The 19556-nt window shown below is 39.6% G+C and overlaps 1 protein-coding gene and 1 non-coding gene across 4 annotated transcripts in view; both read right to left on the bottom strand.

The window, feature by feature from the left end:
- The window catches only part of NLK (nemo like kinase), a 186601-nt gene that overhangs the window by 65601 nt on the left and 101444 nt on the right, over window positions 1-19556 (bottom strand). For all 3 annotated transcript variants that reach the window (XM_062216153.1, XM_062216152.1, XM_062216154.1), the window contains exon 3: window positions 11959-12014. In XM_062216153.1, the coding sequence (XP_062072137.1) occupies window positions 11959-12014 (56 nt within the window). The remainder of the gene's footprint in view (window positions 1-11958; window positions 12015-19556) is intronic.
- On the bottom strand, window positions 6139-6240 carry LOC133747366 (U6 spliceosomal RNA). Its single transcript, XR_009864322.1, has one exon. It is a non-coding gene; the product is annotated as a U6 spliceosomal RNA (small nuclear RNA).

The raw sequence follows: 19556 nt of genomic DNA, 5'->3' as shown, positions 1-19556 counted from the left end.
TGCTTCTTTTCTAAAATAAATTCAAGGAATATATATATATATATATATTTTAAATAGAGAGTTAATCAACTTCGGCAGCTCAAATTGTGCAGATATGTGAGAAGTTACAGCATTGTTTTAGGTAAAAAACTATTCAGGTTCAAAAACTTGCTATCCACAGGTAAGAATCAGAGCAGGTTGGCTTGCCCTAATTAAATGGGCTGAAGTCTGAAAGCACATTTAATATTATCTGTGCAATGAGCTACTTATGTTGTACAGAAACTATTGGTGGGGCTGGCATTGTGGCATAGCAGGTAAAGCTGCTGCTGTGACACTGAGCTCCCATAGGCATGCTGGTTTGAGTCCCAGCTGCTCCACTTTTGATCCAGGTCCCTGATAATGGTCTGGGAAAGCAGCAGCAGATAGCCCAAGTGCTTGGGCCTCTGCTCCCATGTGAGAGTCCTAGAAGAAGTTCCTGGCTCCCGACTTCAGTCTGGCCCAGCCCTGGCCATTGCAATCATTTGGGGAGTGAACCAGGCAGATGGAGGATCACTCTCTCTCTCTCTGAAACGCTGCTTTTCAAATAAATAAATCTTCAAAAAAAAACCAAAACAAAACAAAAAAAAAACTATTACTGATGTGTTACAAACTTTCAGATAACACAATAAGCATGTTTAACTTATTTATCTGGGTTGGGAGAAGAAAATAGAGAACCTGTTATATCAAATTATTTCCTATGAACGAATATGGAAAGAAAGCTTTGAAAACCCAATTTCAATCCCAAAATATTCTTCACTGATTTCACATAACATTAAGTCATCATTTGCTTTTCACTTCATATTAGAAATCAATCCTCAGCCAGATTATAAAAAAGAAATCTTATGATATTAAATATTTATTAATATTCTATATTTTTTTTGACAGGTAGAGTGGACAGTGAGAGAGAAAGAGAGAAAGGTCTTCCTTTTTGCTGTTGGTTCACCTCCAATGGCCACTGTGGCCAGCGTGCTGCGGCCGGCGCACTGCGCTGATCCGAAGCCAGGAGCCAGGTGCTTCTCCTGGTCTCCCATGGGGTGCAGGGCCCAAGCACTTGGGCCATCCTCCACTGCATTCCTGGGCCACAGCAGAGAGCTGGCCTGGAAGAGGGGCAATTGGGACAGAATCCGGCACCCCGACTGGGACTAGAACCCAGGGTGCCGGCGCCACAGGCGGAGGATTAGCTTAGTGAGCCGTGGCTTATCAAATATTTATAGGCCCCATACCAGTAAACCATTCTATAATTTTTAAAAACAGGTTCGGGACTGGTGCTATGGCACAGTCGATTAATGCCCTGGCCTGAAGCGCCGGTTCTAGTCCTGGCTGCTCGCCTTCTGATCCAGCTCTCTGCTATGGCCTGGGAAAGCAGTGTGAGACCCAGAAGAAGCTCCTGGCTCCTGGCTTCGGATCAGCGCAGCTCTGGCCATTGCGGCTATCTGGGGGAGTGAACCAGCAGATGGAAGACCTCTCTGTCTCTACTTCTCTCTGTTACTCTTTCAAATAAATAAAATAAATCTTAAACAAACAAACAAAAACACATTCTCCTGTAATACATGATGGAACAGCATGAAAATCAAGTGAGAGGGGCCGGCACTGTGGCACAGCGGGTTAAGGCCCCAGTCTGTGGTGCCAGCATCCCATATGGGCGTCAGTTCGAGTCCCAGCTGCTGCACTTCTGATCCGGCTCTCTGCTATGGCCTGGGAAACCAGTAGAGGATGGCCCAAATCCTTGGGCCCCGCCACCCATATGGGAGACCTGGAAGAAGCTCCTGGCTCCTAGCTTCAGATCGGTGCAGCTCCGACCACTGCAGCCAGTTGAGGAGTGAACCAGTGGATGGAAGACCTCTCTCTCTCTCTCTCTCTGTAGTTCTGACTTTCAAATAAATAAATAAATAAATAAATAAATCTTTAAAAAAAAAAAAAAAAAGAAAAGAAAATCAGGTGAGTTTTCCATAGGGCATGGTAAACGTTTGGGTCACTAAACTGTAGACTGCAGATACTCAAGCATGCTTCCTCAAGCCATGGATTCTCTTATGTGACAAATACAAGAATGACAGTTAAAACATGCTCAACCTCACTTCATGCACTAATTTTGAGAACCTTTTTCAAAAAGGAAAATTACACAAGCACAAATATATAAGACTTAACAGAATCTCTTTTATTACATTTTTTTCTTCCAAAGTCAGGTCTTTAGAAAAAAAAAAAAAAGAATTTTAACCTATATCTCCTAATCCAAAATAAAAGTGAGGACATTAAATAGTGTGGATAATGACAATTTGGTTGGTGGAGAATGTTGACTTCAAACAATGCTTTCCACATGAAAGAAAAACAGAAATGTGTCAGAGAGAGAATTGTGTTCTCTTGTAACAAATGGGCAGCCCTAAAGCTCATCATCTTCTCTGCAACAAAAAGCTTTGCACACTGGTGTGTGCTCCAATTAAATCACTGCCCTTTTCTGAAGCATGCCTGCGATTCTCTGTAGAAATCAATGGAATAAAAGGTCATCTTGTTAAAATGTTTGAATATGACAATCTTTTTGCCAGGCAAAGGCAAATTCCTTTTCTTTTTAAAACAACTAATTTGTTGCACAGAATGTAAAAAATTAAAATTACCCCAATTGCATTTTAAAACTGATTAAAAAAATCAATTCTACCGCCTGAAAAATGAAAACAAGCTGGAAAGCTGTCATTCTACACACTCCGTAAGAGCCCAGAGGGTTCTCTGTCGGATGAGTCCTTGTCACTAAGGCCACATACATAATTAAAAAAAGAAAAGCATCCTAGAGAATATGATATTATTTCAAACCTCAGCTCGCTTGCGCTCTCTCTCTCTTTTTTTTTTCCACAAAGTACCCTGGAGAAGGCAAAACAAACTCTGGGTCTGTCAGAGGCAGATGCTAACTTTCCACCAGTATTACCCTCCAAATCTAAACTAGAGATTCAGAGCCCAGGAGCGGAGCCAAAATAACTGGAATACTCACCATTTCTCTGAATATAAAAAAAGGCATCTGAAAGAAGAGCCTTTACTTAGCAAGCTTTTCATATATGAAAAGGCAATTTTTTCAATTTTTAACACATTCAGATGGTAAAGGATGCACAGATCAGCCAAATAAACAACATTACCCTCTGACAATAAATAAAACTTCTCTAAAACACAATGGACCCTTCAAATCAGGCCCACAGATCCTCACTTAACAAACTGGAAAAAACTTCTATGTCCAATTTAATTTCAAATGTCCTTCTGCCCAATACAGTTTGAGGGCATTTACTCCAGTTTGATCTACTGTAAAGTTGCATGAATGATGCCACTGAAACTGAAGCACACATTGCTATCAGCAGTAGAAACATTTTGAAGGAGGCAAAGTCTTTACACATACCAACATATGGATACTTCCTTATGCACCCAGTGCAACCATCACCAGTGTAGTTTTGTTTTTGTTTTTGTTTTTTTTTTTTTTTTTTGACAGGCAGAGTGGACACTGAGAGAGAGAGACAGAAAGAAAGGTCTTCCTTTTTGCTGTTGGTTCACCCTCCAATGGCCGGTGCGGCTGGTGCGCTGCTCTGAAACCAGGACCCAGGTGCTTCTCCTGGTCTCCAATGTGGGTGCAGGGCCTAAGCACCTGGGCCATCCTCCACTGCACTCCCGGGCCACAGCAGAGAGCTGGACAGGAAGAGGAGCGACCGGGACAGAATCCGGCGCCCCGACCGGGACTAGAACCCAGTGTGCCGGCGCCGCAGGTGGAGGATTAGCCTAGTGAGCCGCAGCACTGGCCCAGTGTAGTTCATTTTTCATCAGAGATTTAAAATCTAAGCTATTAAACAGAATACTTCTGGAGGACAGGGAGGATTCAAAATACAGAGAACAAAAACCTGTAGGAAGAATCTAGAAGAGGTCTACGAGATAATTCAGAAACTGAGTACCTTTTATAGTAGCTGAGAAAGGATGAAATGAAAATGATGACCCATTTTAAAAGATCTGCCTTGTGTGTTGAGATATATGAACTAACACAGTGCCTTATCCATTTGGTCATAGTACTCAACAACATTTTAGGGATGAGTATTCTAATATGCACTTAACATGTGTCATCTATCAACACTGTTGGATACTGTTATATAATTACAACAGCTGGGCAAAAAGGATTACATGAATCTGTGGAGTCAGGAACTGGAGCTGAGAATCAAACCCAGGTACTCTGATATGGGATATGGATGTCTTAACTGCTAGACTAAATATCTGCCCCCAAAAATGTTTTATTCTATGAAACTTGTAAGTTGCAGAAAAGTCATCCAAGCCCTTCCGTGATTAGAAATGAAGGCAGGCTAGTTTTTTATCTGTAGGAAAAGTTGGTTGTATCTCTACTGCAAAACTTATCACTATGAGACTGTAATAATTTGAAAACTGTCACTCTTACTAAACCATGAACTCATTAAAGATAATGGCAATGATTGCTACATTTTACTCTACCTGCTGGTACATCTTTGCTGAGGGTGCAGTTTGAAAATTAAATCATAAAACAAACAATGCATATTGCAAGAAGCCACCTGGGAAGATGCCAAGTATCGTTCTCTTCTCCATTCACAACAATCTCGCACAATAGTCAGTGCCTCTCATTCCAATGAGATCCATGTCATGGTGGTTTACTATTTATTTTTTTTAGTTATGGTAAAATATACATTACATAAAATTTACCACTTAAATCATTTTCAACAAACAATTTCATGGCATTGAGTATATTTTCAAGATTGTAATCATTACCGCTAACTAATTCTAGAACTTTTCCATTATATGAAACAGAAACTCCCTGTTAAGTTTTAATACTACACTTCTGGGAGCAGGCATTTAGCATATAGTTATTGACAGTTGTGTTCCACATGGGAATATATGGGTTAGATTACCAGCTCTGACTGCTGAGTTAAGCTACTGAGTCCCTGCCACCTACGTGGGAGACCTGGATTTGCCTTCCTGGCTCCTGACTCTGGCCCAGTCCCAGCCACTGTTCACATGTGGAGGAGTGAACAAGTGAATGGGAGCACTGTCTGTTTCTTTCTAAGATTTATTTATTTGGGGTCAGCGCTGTGGCATGGTGGGTAAAGCCACTGCCTGCAGTGCTGGCATCTCATATGGATGCTAGTTCAGGTCCTGGCTGCTCCACTTCTGAAACCAGCTCTGCTATGGCCTGGGAAAGCAGCAGAAGATGGCCCAAGTCCCTGGGTCCTTGCACTCACATGGGAAGTCTGGAAGAAGCTCCTGGATCCTGGCTTTGGCCTGGTCTGGCCCTGGCCGTTAGGGGAGTGAACCAGTGGATGAAGATCTCTATCTCTTTCTCCGCCTCTGCCGTTCAAATTAATAAATACATAAACCTTTTTTTAAAAATTTATTATTTATTTATTTGAAAGGCAGAGTTACAGAGAGAGAGAGAGAAAGAAAAAATATCTTCCATCCACTGGTTCACTCCCCAAATGGCTGAAATGGCCAGGAACAGGCTGATCCAAAGCCCAGAGTCAGGAGCTTCTTCCCAGTCTCCCATGTAGGTGCAGAAGGGCCCAACAACTTGGACCACCTTCCATTGCCTCCCCAAGTACATTAGCAGGGAGCCAGATTGCAAGGAGCAGCCAGGACTTGAACAGATGCCCATATGGGATGCCAGCACTGCAGGTGGTAGCTTTACCTGCTATGCCACAGCACTGGCCCCATGTCTGTTTCTCAAATATATAAAATTCAATGCACATTTCTTTCTTCATCACAAAAATCCTTTATTGGGCCCCCAATGCCTACTGAATAAAGATCATTTTCCTTAGTTCAACATTCAAGGTCTTCTGTGACTAGGCCCCATAGCATAATTTCTCATTATTTGTGCATGTTGAACACTAGTGTAGACCACTGGCTGACTTACCATTTCCCAAAGATGCTTCTTATACTCAATCTGGAATATCCATCCTTTTTTAATGCTCTCTTTAATGCTTACCTGATATGTCTTTTTTTTCAACAGTTTCCTTATTATTGCTTTCTATCTAAAAAAATCTTTCTTTTAAAGTCTCACACTCCCTGTCTATATTCTTTTGCAAATTCTACCACACATGATAGTTACTTTTTTAATTTAAACTTTTAATTTATATAAATAGAAAAAGTATGGAAAGCTTCACGAATTTGTGTCATCCTTGTGCAAGGGCCATGCTAATCTCTGTATCATTCCAGTTTTAGCACATGTGCTGCCGAAGCCAGCATACTGTTACTTTGTTACATCTTGTCTCTCCCACCGGGGAATGCATTCTCCTTGAGGAAAGCCATTAGGAAACAGCACAGTGCTGTCATTTCTAAGTGACTTTTGACAAGTTATTTAATTCTCTAAGCTATAGTTTGTTCACTTTAAAATGGGTATGAATAAAGTGTTTGAGATAGTGTTTACTAACACGTTAAATCTTTTAAAAATGCTTTATTTTAATCTCTTTGAAAGGCAGAGTCACACATAATACACACAGACACACACACAGAGAAAGAGAAAGAGACAAAGAAAGAGAAAGAGACAGAGACAGAGACAGAGAGAGAGAGAGAGAGAGAAACGAATCTCTCCTATTCACTGGTTTTACTCCCTAAAGGCCCACAATAGGCAGGGCTGGGCCAGGCTGAAGCCAGGCTGAAGCTAGGTCTCCCATGTGAGTAGCAGGGGCCCAAGTACTTGGGCCATAATCCAATATTTGCCTTTGGGGGAGTGAACCAGTGAACAGGAGCACTGTATGTTTCTCAAATAAATATGCAAGTAAATAAAATTCAAAGTACACTTCTAGTTCTTTCTCCATCACAAAATCTTTCATTGGACCCCACATAAATTTTCTGCAAGATTAAATAAATGAAAAATTATATTTTTAAAACTACCACAGATATTAAGTGAATAAAAAGGCTGACCAAATACTGGCAAAGTGGTGGTTAGGTCGAGAATTTATTTTCTATCTAACTTTTCTTTGGTTTTGTCTTTCTACGCATTTCCATTCTAGGTTTCAGAGGTAAAGAACCAATACTCGTAACTATGGTTAAGTGAAATATTTTGTTTCAAATCATCAAACGCTTTCCACGTAATCCAGCTTGGAATCTAAAATAGGAAATAGAGTGGAAATCAGATCCCCATGATCCTTTTCTATTATGTTTTTCATCCTATAGTGCAGTCATTATGTATTTGATTGCACCTTATGCTAGATAATAAACCTGAACGGAGACCAGCTTATTCCTTTACTTAGCAGTCATTTTATATCTACCGTATCTCAAGACACTGTAAAGTGTCTAAGAATAAGTGATACAAATACTACTGTAAACAAAATAGACAAAAATTCCTGACTCTGAGAACACGGTTGTTGCTTATGTTTATGGAATAAATGAACAGGAAATTCTAATGCTATGGGAAATTTTGAAGCTCCCAGGGTGGAGATTTCTAGTCCATGCTGGTACTGTCGTGGCAGAAAGAGTACTCTTACAAACGTGTATATGCATTTAATTTTGTTTGTTCTTACATCTTCACTGACTCCTAAGATTCCCTGAGGGTTTCAGAGCTGTTTGATAGCATCAGAGCCTCTAACTGGCTGAAACTGACACATAGGATTCCCCACACACATATTTCTGTGTGACAAGAAATTCTTGTTTAAGCACTGCCAAAACTTACCATTCAAACAGAAATACTTCTACAAGTGAAAGGGGGAACTTATTAATAATTGTACTAAGATTAGCAAAGTCCAAGACTGTCCCAACAAACTTGGATGCATGGTCATCCCACTAGACTTCTCATTTTCACTGGATTTAGGATGTAACTGCTTCTAGTACAGAAGACCTGAACCAACCATATTCTTAAACGCTAAGATTATGTTTCAAGTTAAAAATAAGCTTCTCCCAAAGCAAACCAAGATTTTATTTCCAATTCAGTAAGCATACACAGTGCTTCTGGGAACAGGCCTGCTTATATTGTACTGAGTGCAGAATCCTGACTGAAGCATAATAAATATCATTTTCCAATCAGATGATCAGAACTGGTTTTAGATTAAATTTTATCAGGTTCAAAGTAATTAATTACCAAACTATTTTCATACGGATTTCTAAGTGGAAACTCAAAGCACAAAACAAAAAACATAACTCTTTAAAAGCTAACACATCAGCTGAGAAAAATACATTATCTTTAAAATTATTAACAAATATACTTCCAAGGTTGACATACTAGATTAATAACTACAACACACAAAAAAAATAAAGAAGTCATGGTAGAATTTACTGTTCCTTCTGTGGAGGCAGATTGGTAAGCAGTTATAATCTAGGTATCATTTTTTAATTGCTTGAGGAAGCTATCTAAAGATAAATTATTTAAATAAACCATCTAAAGCTAAATTTCTGGTGGGCACTGATATAATAATTTTATTACAGTTCTTTTGAGAAATATCATTATTAACTGCATGATGCTATATGTTAATACTCCTAAACGTATACCTGAGGGGCTGGCATTGTGTGTCTAAAATCATGCATAATGTCTGTGGCATGTTTTTGAGAAATTACAAAGGGAGCTGCTGATATGTATATTTATTACATTAAATTCATATAGTAATAAGAGCCTATCAATCTTCAATATGTTTGTTTTAGGTAATGAGTTCTTATTTTTCAGAGAGAATAATTAAGAAATAAGGAAACAAATTTTTTAATCTGGCTATAAAAATTTATTTGCATTAAAAAAGCATAAAACAGAAAACTTTCCATTTAGGATATTAAAAGAATAAGCAAAGGCAAAGTACATATGTGACTAAGGCATTTCTGATATTGAACAGCTGTTCTATTAAACAAATTTTTAGTATCCTGTACTTAAAGCTAATTTATTCTTTCATTAAAAGTCTTTATAATCTTGTGACAGCTATAATTCTTTTTTGCTAAATGGATTCAGTTTTTCCCCAGTGATGCCACTATTTGAAAACACTTACCTTTTAAAAATTAAGTCAGAAAACATAAGAATATCAAAGTTTGGGTCTGGAAGATTTTTCTATCTGTAGTCAACAAATTATTATGAGAGTATTGTGCCAATTTTTTTAACATTAAGTTAAAAAATAAGTGACATGATGACTAAATAAGAAAGTAAAACATTTAAGAAATGGTGTACTTGAGGGCTCAGTGAATATTTATGACAAAGGCTCTCAAACACTTATGAACAATTTTTCAGGGAGGAATTTCATTGAAATATTTGGCTAACTAATGAAATGGGCTGAAATCAGCTATCAACAGCTACTAAACCACCTATGCTACACATAGTTTTAAACCATAACTATCTTAACTCTTCCTCTGTTCTTTAACTATTTGAAACACTGATGAATCAAAGATTCCTTAGAGTCAACTTATCATATCAATAATATTAAGTGACTGAGAACTCTTACCTTACAGAAGCACAAACAGGGCTTTTAAAGGGATGACAAACCCTAGGATATAAAATTAATACCTTATATAGACAATTTGTGTTTGAAATCTAAGACAGAAAATGGATTTAACAGCTAAGTGCTCAGTAAAGAGAATCTACATATATTTAGTATTACTTACTATACTCAAATTCACTGATTATCTTATATAAAAACATTTTCCCCCATTAATGGCCTATGAACAGTAAAGAATTAACTCAGCAGACCTGGAGGCCCAAACCCTGTACATTTCAGGGTTCCTGGTCTTTGCCTTATTTCTGGGAAATAAACTGTGTCACTGGAATACGTGCCTGATTACAGCGTTTCAGTTTATCTGGGGCTTTGCCCATGACAGACAGTTCATGTTAACAATATGATTTATGGTGAACACCTGTTTTTGTTTGCCTGTGGCCTCAGGCAATGCTGTGTTAGTTTGACCTTAGGGAGAAACTGAGAGGAAGGCTGGAGACTGAGTACCTAACGCCAGTCATACAGGTGCTCAACGTTTTTCTGACTGACCCACACTAAAATCCCTGACACCAAGGCTTAGGTGAGCTTCACTAGTTGGCAACACTTGCCCATGTTGTCATATAAATCATTGCTGAGAGAATTAAGCATTGTGCATGCACTTCCACTGGGAAAAGACAATGGGAACCTCACACCAGGCCCCACTAGTCTTTTTCTTCTGCTGTTTTTAAACTTATATCTTTTTGTAGGAATGAAGGGTAACCAGGAGAAAAACAGCTTTTCTGGGTTGATTCATTGAACCTAAGGTGGTTTGGGGAAGCCCCAACACAAATCTATAAACACTAACATTAATATATTTAATGAAAGAAATTTCTCCTAACTTCCAGGTTTGGTTTCAGCGACTTCATTTCCAAAGAGGCAAAAAAGGTACTCACGCACTGATAGGAATGCCTTCCAGTGTGTGGATTTCCTTTCCACTAACTAAAAGGATAAAATGTAGCCTCTGGCAGGTGTAGAAAAGGACTTCTGCTGAATTAAATAAGCTCCTTTTCTTCAGTGAGGATCCAGTAATTGTCACAAAGTGTATGGAATCATTAATGCCTTATCCTCAGTTGCTAATACAGACCTGCAGCTGAGGAGAAAGTAACCTTTGAAGTTCTCCTACTCTTAGGTTAACTTTGTACTTTTTAACAAAGGATGTGTCAGAAGTACTAGGCCTGGCCACAGGAATCGGGTGTACAGACACTCTTATCTACCAGAAGCCAGTCAAGGGAGCCCTTTTTTTGGAATGTGTAGGACTGGAGCATCCCAAGTCCACTGAGTTTTATTGACAAGGGATTAATTCCATCACGGATGCAAATATCACCAAGGGTTACAGCATTCAAGAACTTCTGGTTTATCAGATCAAACATCAAAGTGGTATGGATTAGTGACAAATCTATCACCTTATAAGGTTTCTCAATTTCCTAGCCAGCTTAGCTTTCTCTTTCTTTTGGGGAAGCTCTTAATTGTTCCCAGTTTCTACACATATTTAAAAGGTAAACATCTAGTATGGAATTACCTACCATTTGTGTAAAAATGAGATTTTCACTGCTGAACCAGGAAAAGAACCTCATTATTATATTGGTTTCAGTTCTTTGTGAAAGCTCTAAGGTGTTAATAAAAAGCCTAAAGTTTGACTAAATTACACTATTATGTGCTACCAAATTCAATGATTTAGGATTCCCCATCCTTCAGTTAAAGCTTACCAAGCAAAATGAAGAATGGAAACTGGTGAAAATTTGCCTAGGAATGTGAGATGACCTAACCTATGTCTCAATTTTTTCCATGCACACAGAAGCTATTATCAAGCAGTATTTTACAAACAATATGATTCACAATACCTAACATACTACTTTTTAGACATGAGCAGTAGTATGAGGACAATGTTAGGACCTCTATCCTGACAGAAGCATACAGGTAAGGGTTGAAAGCAAGATTATATAGTCGGATTGTCTAAAAGTGAACTTCAATCTCAACATTTACTAGCTCTGTGATCTTGGTCAATTTTCTTACCTTTTTTGTCTCAACTTCTTTTTCTGTAAAATGGGGATAATACTGTCCCAAAAAGGTCGTTACAATGACTAAATAAACTCATGTGGAAATAAGTTAGAATTGTGCCTGGCAATTGATAAAAATTATATACATAATGGGCGTTATCATCACCATTACTACCACCATCAATATTACTGAAATGTGGCAAAAGCACTTTATTGGATTCCACCACAACATGGCTGCCTTACTGGTTTCACCTGCGAAGTAGGTGCGGTAATAATGATTCTCATAAAGCTATGTAGGGATTAAGTATCTTTTCAGATGTTCTGTTCTATGCATCACCTACCAGGACATGTTGACAATACTGAGCTCTGCCAGATACTTGGGATTTCAAAATTACCTGGTTCCAGGTATTCAACCACTTCTGCAAGGATGAGATTTAATATACTTCAAGGCATAAACCCCAGAAGGTGCTAAAATGAATTAATAATAATAAATTGTCCCCTTCTTTCATATTCCCTGGTTAGGATACATTTCTTCAAAATAGTCAATGTGTGGAGGTTGGAGTATGTCAAGGGCAGAGAGTACCTGAGAAAAGGAAAAAAAAAAAAGCCAAATTTAGAGAACTAAAAAGGAAACAAAATTTGACATAAATTTGACATAAATAGTATATAATATTAACTCTTTAATGACTTAAGGCTGTCACAACTGCCAACTGACATTAACTGAACTTAGTTAAGAAACACAGTCCTAAAAAATAAGATAGATTTGTGAACTTATTACCTCAAAGACAATTCTACCCATACTACAGAAAGAGAGGCAACTGGGTTACACCACATGCCACCAAAATCTCTTGAGAAGCCGGCGCCGTGGCTCACTTGGCTAATCCTCCGCCTGCAGCACTGGCACCCGGGTTCTAGTCCCAGTTGGGGCACTGGATTCTGTCCCGGTTGCTTCTCTTCTAGTCCAGCTGTGGTAGCCGGGAAAGGCAGTGGAGATGGCCCAAGTGCTTGGGCCCTGCACCCGCTTGGGAGACCAGGAGGAAGCACCTGGCTCCTGGCTTTGGATTGGCACAGTGCACCAGCCGTAGCAGCCATTTGAGAGGTGAACCAATGGAAGGAAGACCTTTCTCTCTCACTGTCTAACTTTGCCTGTCCAAAAAAAAAAAAAAAAAAAAAAAAAAACTGTTGAGAAGAGAGTATTGTAAAAAAAAGAAAACAACTGCTTTTAACAGTTAGTGTTGCTCTAAGAGTATGGGGAGCTGTATATACCACTCATTCCTTTCCTTATTCCTCTGTTCAACACATGTTTACTATGTACATCCTAACTGCCAGGCACTAGTGAGGAGCAGCAGATTAAACTCATGAATAAAAGAGAAGTTAATCCTGCTTTTATGACTAGAGAAAAAATAAACACGAAACAAATAGTTACACAAATATATAAAATGGTATCTATCATCATGAAGGAAAAATGTAGAGCGTTAGGTAGGAAACAGTTTCCTGAGGTACACTAGGATCTGAAAGCTGGAAAGCTGGGTAGAAGTAGTCAATAAGCAGGCAATGTAAAGACACTGAGGCAGAATCCAGGAACAGAAAAGCCAGTGCTCAGGGAGCACAGTGCATAGAGAGGAAACACACCTGTACAAAGTAGGAGAGCAAGGCAAGAGATACATCACCTAAAACCTCCAAGTCATGTTAGATATTTTGGATTTTATTCCAAGTATAAGAAGTCACTAGAGTGGGGCAAACACACTTCAAGGCATCTGAATTTCAAGTTCTTTAAAAAAGACAGCATACTACCAATGTGACTTCTACCATCACAACATAACAAATAGGCCAAATTCCCCTTACCAAATGCCTAGCTATTCTTTTAAGCCTCATCTATGACATCATACCCATGAGTTTGAACCCAGCTTGCTAATGAGAAATACAAGACTTAGAGAACATGGAAGAAACTAACAGCATAAAAGCTGTTTGATACAAGCTCAAACTTTGTGATTCTTAGCTAATTTTCATTTTTTTATTTTGGAGAATTTCAAATATATAAAAGTAGAAAAAAAATAAAGAATACATCAATATGTGGCATTTATTATCCACACATGGACATTCTTCTTTTATCTATACCCTCTACATTCTCATACAATTTTTCCTGTTCAGTGTATTTACTTTTATTTGAGAGGCAGAGAAACACAGACAGAAAGAGAACTCCCCATTCACTGGTTCACTGCCAAATGCCTACAAAAACTGGGAGGGGCTGGCGCAGGTAAGGCCATCGCCTGCAGTGCTGGCATCCCAGGTGCTAGTTCCAGTCCTGGCTGCTCCATTTCTGATCCAGCTCTCTGCTATGGCCTGGGAAAAAATGGAAGATGGCCCAAGTCCTTTGGCCCTGTACCCACGTGGGAGACCCAAAAGAAGCGCTAGGCTCCTGGCTTCAGATTGGTGCAGCTCTGGCCGTTGCAGCCAACTGGGGAGTGAACCAGCGGATGGAAGACCTCTCTGCCTCTACCTCTCTGTAACTCTGCCTTTCAAATAAAATAGATAAATCTTAAATAAATGAATAAATAAATAAGAAAGAAAAGAAAAACTTGTAGCAAAGATCTCAACTGAGGTCTCCCCCAGGGATAGCAGGAATCTGATCACCTGAGTTACAACCACTACCCCACTACCACTCAGGGTTTGAATCAGCAGGAAGCTGCAGTCAGGAGTGGGCCTGAGCTTCAAACCCAGGCACATGGAATGTAGGTATCTTAACTGCTAGGCTAAATACCTACCTGTTGTATATATCAGCCTTATTTCAGTATCTATAACAGATTTTTAAACAGCTTTTAAAAATATAATTATCAGATCTAATTCTTTTAGTTTTCTTAATAAAAATATGTTAGTCTAAACCAGGAGTGCTTAACATTACTGTATTATTATGACTGATTTATGCCTTTTGAGTTTTTTTTTTTTTTTTTTTTTACAGGCAGAGTGAACAGTGAGAGAGAGAGAGAGAGAGAGAGAGAGAGAGAAAGGTCTTTTTGCCATTGGTTCACGGTAGGCGTGCTGCGGCCGGTGCACCACGCTGAGCCGATGGCAGGAGCCAGGTGCTTCTCCTGGTCTCCCATGGGGTGCAGGGCCCAAGCACTTGGGCCATCCTCCACTGCACTCCCTGGCCACAGCAGAGAGCTGGCCTGGAAGAGGGGCAACCGGGACAGGATCGGAGCCCCGAACGGGACTAGAACCCGGTGTGCCGGCGCCACAAGGCGCAGGATTAGCCTATTGAGCCGCGGTGCCGGCCCTGCCTTTTGAGTTTTAACCTGAAGATTTCTCCTCCGCCTCCTTTCCTTTTCTTCTTGCAACTTACTTGTCCACCTTAATGGTTCCTCTTTTTTTAGGCAAGTACTCACTTTATTTTTTATTTTTATTTTTTTGACAGGCAGAGTGGATAGTGAGAGAGAGAGAGACAGAGAGAAAAGTCTTCCTTTTGCCGTTGGTTCACCCTCCAATGGCCGCTGCGGCCGGCGCATTGAGCTGATCTGAAGCCAGGAGCCAGGTGCTTCTCCTGGTCTCCCATGCGGGTGCAGGGCCCAAGCACTTGGACCATCCTCCACTGCCTTCCCAGGCCATAGCAGAGAGCTGGCCTGGAAGAGGGGCAACCGGGACTAGAACACGGTGTGCCGGCGCCGCAAGGCGGAGGATTAGCCCGTTAAGCCACGGCGCCAGGCAAGTACTCACTTTAAATTTTAACTTAGGATTTATTGTATTAAACTAAAACTTCCTTTGGTGAAAAAGCCTTCATTCACTTTAAAAATCAGTTAAATGTAGAGGTTTTAAAAAACAGTTTAAATAAGGAATATCTATTTTTCTCCTTTATGAATTAAAATGTTTACATTTAGAATTTCGGTATAAACAGTAATAACTTTTTCCAGTTTCTTCAAATAATAAATTTTATATTATGAAAGAAATTATTTCATTTCTATTTACATACTATATAATTAGTGTTATAAACTCACATCAAGTTAACAGGAAAAAAAATTTTTTAAAAGTATATTTATTTATTTGAAAGGCAGAGTTACAGAGAGATCTTCCATTTGCTGGTTCACCCCCCCACAAATGGCTCAACGGCTGAAGCTGGGTCAGGCTGAAGCCACAAGTATCTTCTGGATCTGCTGTGTGGGTTCAGAGGCCTAGGCACTTGCTGCTTTCCCAGACACATTAGCAGAGAGCTGGACCAGCAGTGGAGCAGCCGGGACTCCAACTAGTACTCATATGGGATGCTGGTTTTGCAGGCGGTGGCTTTACCCCTGCATCATATTGCCAGGCCTGACAGAAATGTTTTAACATGAATAGTTGACACTTGAGAAAGACAGTTGGAAACTAGTGTTTTACTTGACATCTTTTGACTCTATACTGTATCTGAACAACATACATCCTGCCTTGGGGGAAAACAGAATGTAATGAGTGACAGTGTCCATTAGAGAAAGCTATTTTACACTTCAAATCTCTTTTCTATAATTAGAGGTTATCTAGAGGAAGGTGACAACCACACACTTTAAACCTTGATAGAGAAGAATGAGGCTTTCTTATTCCCTATCTCATGAGGCTTTCTGTAGAAAAGCCTTATAAAATACGGTTAGACACTTTCAGTACAGCATTTAGCTCTGTTAGTTTCAAAGGTATTATATTTTAAACTCTGCCTGGAATTTTAAAAATGCCTGTTATTTTATCCTTGTACTTCTTCTACTCTAAAATGCTTATCAAAGGATGACATTCTAGTGTTTCTAGGTGTAGAAAACAGTACTTAGATAGCAGAAATGATCCAGGAATCTCAGAAAAAACGTAAATGAGTAACTGAGAAGAAATAGGGGCTGTTTCAAATTTCACATTTCACACCTGACTCTCCATTTAAAGACAGAGTTTCTCCGCAGTCCTACTGTTAGTTAAGGGAATAAAAGTATGAGAAATTAGACTCATGATGTAAAAAAGAAGACACTTTGGTTTGTGGGCTGGCGCCGTGGCTCACTTGGTTAATCCTCTGCCTGCGGCACCGGCATCCCATATAGGTGCCGGGTTCTAGTCCCCGTTGCTCCTCTTCCAGTCCAGCTCTCTGCTGTGGCCTGGGAGGGCAGTAAAGGATGGCCCAAGTGCTTGGGCCCCTGCACCTGCATGGGAGACCAGGAAGAAGCACCTGGCTCCTGGCTTCAGATGGGTGCAGCGCGCCGGCCATAGTGGCCATTTGGGGAGTGAACCAACGGAAGGAAGACCTTTCTCTCGGTCTCTCTTTCTCACTGTCTATAATTCTACCTGTCAAATAAAAAAATTAATTAATTAATTTTTAAAAAAGACTTTGGTTTGTAAAGCTTCCAAGTATCTCAAAATATTATCAACTCTTTAAAGGGTCTCAAATACAAAAAGAAGACGAAGACTTGACAAATTAAAAATGAATTAAAGTTACACCCTTAGGTGACAGTCATTACCAAATAGCTCATTTCTCAAATCTTTTAAGAAATGGACAAAAGCTCATTATTAACTTTTTACAATTTCAACCTTCATGATAGGAGCTTCACTTAAACTGGTTATATAATGGATAAATAGCTCAGTTTCAGTCAGCCCAACAAAGTAACCAATTACTGTGAACAATGTGAATCCAAAATGTAAAGATAAGAAATTGAACTGTTCATTCACAGAACACTTACTGAGTTTCTATCCTGCCAAGAACTCAATAAGACATTTACAAAGAACCCAGTTAAATATCAAGTTAAGCAAAGAAGCTCCTTCCCCCAATCACACTCTCAATAGATAATAAGTTCTTTAAGGCAGGGAACAGTTTACATTACTATTTTAAAATAAAATTGTAAAATAGAACACAAATCCTAAGCACGTAATCTGGTGAATTTTCACACACATGTCCATGTAAACACCAGATCAAGAAATTAAGCGTTTTCAATATCCGAGAGCTCCACTGCCCCTTTTCAGCCAAAACTTTCTGGTATTATTCTCACTATGGTACCATAGATTCATTTTGTCTGTTCTTAAACGTTACAAAAATTGGATCTTTTCTGAAGTCTTCTGCATAAGACTTCTTTCATCTACTGTTACACTTGTGAGATTCACCCACGTTGCTGTGTGGAGTCGTGGCTCATCCTTCATACTGAGCTATAGGATGCCACCATCAGAAAGGCATATACCACAATGTACTTGTCTGCATTACTACCAGCAGATGTTTGCGTTGTTTTCTATTTCTAGCTATCAGGAATAAAGCTGCTATGAACATTCTTGTATGTACTTTTTGGTGGATATATGTATTCATTTCTCTTTTTTAAGATTCATTTATTTGAAAGGCAAAGTTACAGAGAAAGAGGGAGAGACAGAGAGCTCTTCCATCTTCTGGTTCACTCTCTAAATGCTTGGGGCTAGGCCAGGCTGAAGCCAGGAGCATGGATCTATAATCTGGTCTCCCACATGGGAGGCAGGGGCCAGCTTCGCAGGTGGCAACTTAACCCACAGTGCCATATTCATTTCTCTTTAGTGTAAACCAATGAGTAGCACTGCCGAGCCATTGGATTTAGTGTTAGTGGAAATTGCCAGTTTTCCTAAGTGGTTTTACAAATTTATGCTCTTATTAGAAATGAATAAGTTTCAGATGAGGGGTGACATTGTGGTGCAGCAGGCTAAGCCTTTGCTTAGGACACCTATATAACATGCCGGAAGTGCCTAGGATCTGAATTCCACCTCTACTTCCAATCCAGCTTCTTGTAGATGCACTTGGAAACAGCAGATGACTGCCCAAGTACTTGGATTCCTACCACTCTTATGGGAGACCCCTGTGGACGTCCTTGCTCCTGGCATTAGCCTGTGCTAGCCCTGGCTATCGTAGGCATTTGGGGGGTAAACCAGCAGACAGAAGCTCTCTGTGTCTCTCCATTTAACTCTATGTTTCAAATAAAAATAAAATGAACACACCCTCCTCACCAGAAAACAGTTACAGTTGAAATACATCCTTGCTAACACTATGAACTATCAATATTTTTAATTTCAGCCATTCTGATGGGTATAGTGGTATTTTCAGTGTAGTTTTATATTTTTCTCTGATGGCTAACAACTTTGAACACATTCATGTTCTTCTCTTTTGTAAAATACTTGATTATCTCTTTTACTGATAAAACATCTTGATTTACAGATATTGTTTATATGATGTATGATATTTAGACACAATTATAATCTGGAAAATGTCATGTAAGACATTTATTTTTGTCTTCTTCAAAATGCTATTTATTTTTAAATGTTTTACTTTCAATTAAGAAATCTTAATCTTGTGGGCCGGCATTGTGGCATAGCAGATAAAGCTGCTGCCTGGGACATAGGCATCCCATATGGGTACCAGTTCATGTACCTGTTACTCTACTTCCAATCCAGCTCCTTGCTAATGGCTTGGGAAAAGCAGGGGAGGACAGCCCATGTGTTTGACCCTGCTATCCATGGGAGACCTGGAAGGAGCTCCTGACTTCAGCCTGGCCCAGCCCTGGCTGTTGTGGCCATCTGGGGAGTAACCAGTAGAAGAAAGATCTATTTTTGTCTCTCCCTCTCTCCCTAACTCTTTCAAATAAATAAACCTTTAAAAAAAAAAAAAAAACTTTGCTTACCTGAAGTCAAAGAGAGATTTCCCTATATTTTAGTCTAGAAGCTTTACTATTTTACCATTCTATGATACATTTTGAAATAATTTATGCATACGGTGAGCAGTAGGGGCTAATATTTATCCTTTTTAAAAAATATTTATACTTATTTATTTGACAGTTACAGAGGGAGAGACAGAGATCTTCCACCTGCTGCACTCCTCAAATGGCCACATCTGGGCTGGTCTGAAGTCAGGAACCAGGAGCCTCCTCTGGGTCTCTCATGTGGGTGCAGGGGCCCAAGAACTTGGGCCTTCCTCCTCTGCTTTCCTAGGCACATTAGCAGGGAGCTGGATCAGAAATGCATCAGCCAGAACTCAAACCAGTGTCCCCAGGGGATGCTGGCCCTGCAGGCTGCGGCTTTAACATGCTGAACCACACCTCCGAGCCCCTAAGGTTTATCTTTCTTTAATATGGATATCAAATAACAAGAACTGTTCCTTGAAATGGCTATATTTCCCCACTGGATTGCA

Source organism: Lepus europaeus, chromosome 18 (genome assembly GCF_033115175.1).
Source record: "Lepus europaeus isolate LE1 chromosome 18, mLepTim1.pri, whole genome shotgun sequence".
Classification (NCBI taxonomy): Eukaryota; Metazoa; Chordata; class Mammalia; order Lagomorpha; family Leporidae; genus Lepus; species Lepus europaeus.
The sequence above is the reverse complement of the archived record's forward strand: the minus strand, read 5'-3'. Positions and strand labels throughout refer to the sequence as shown.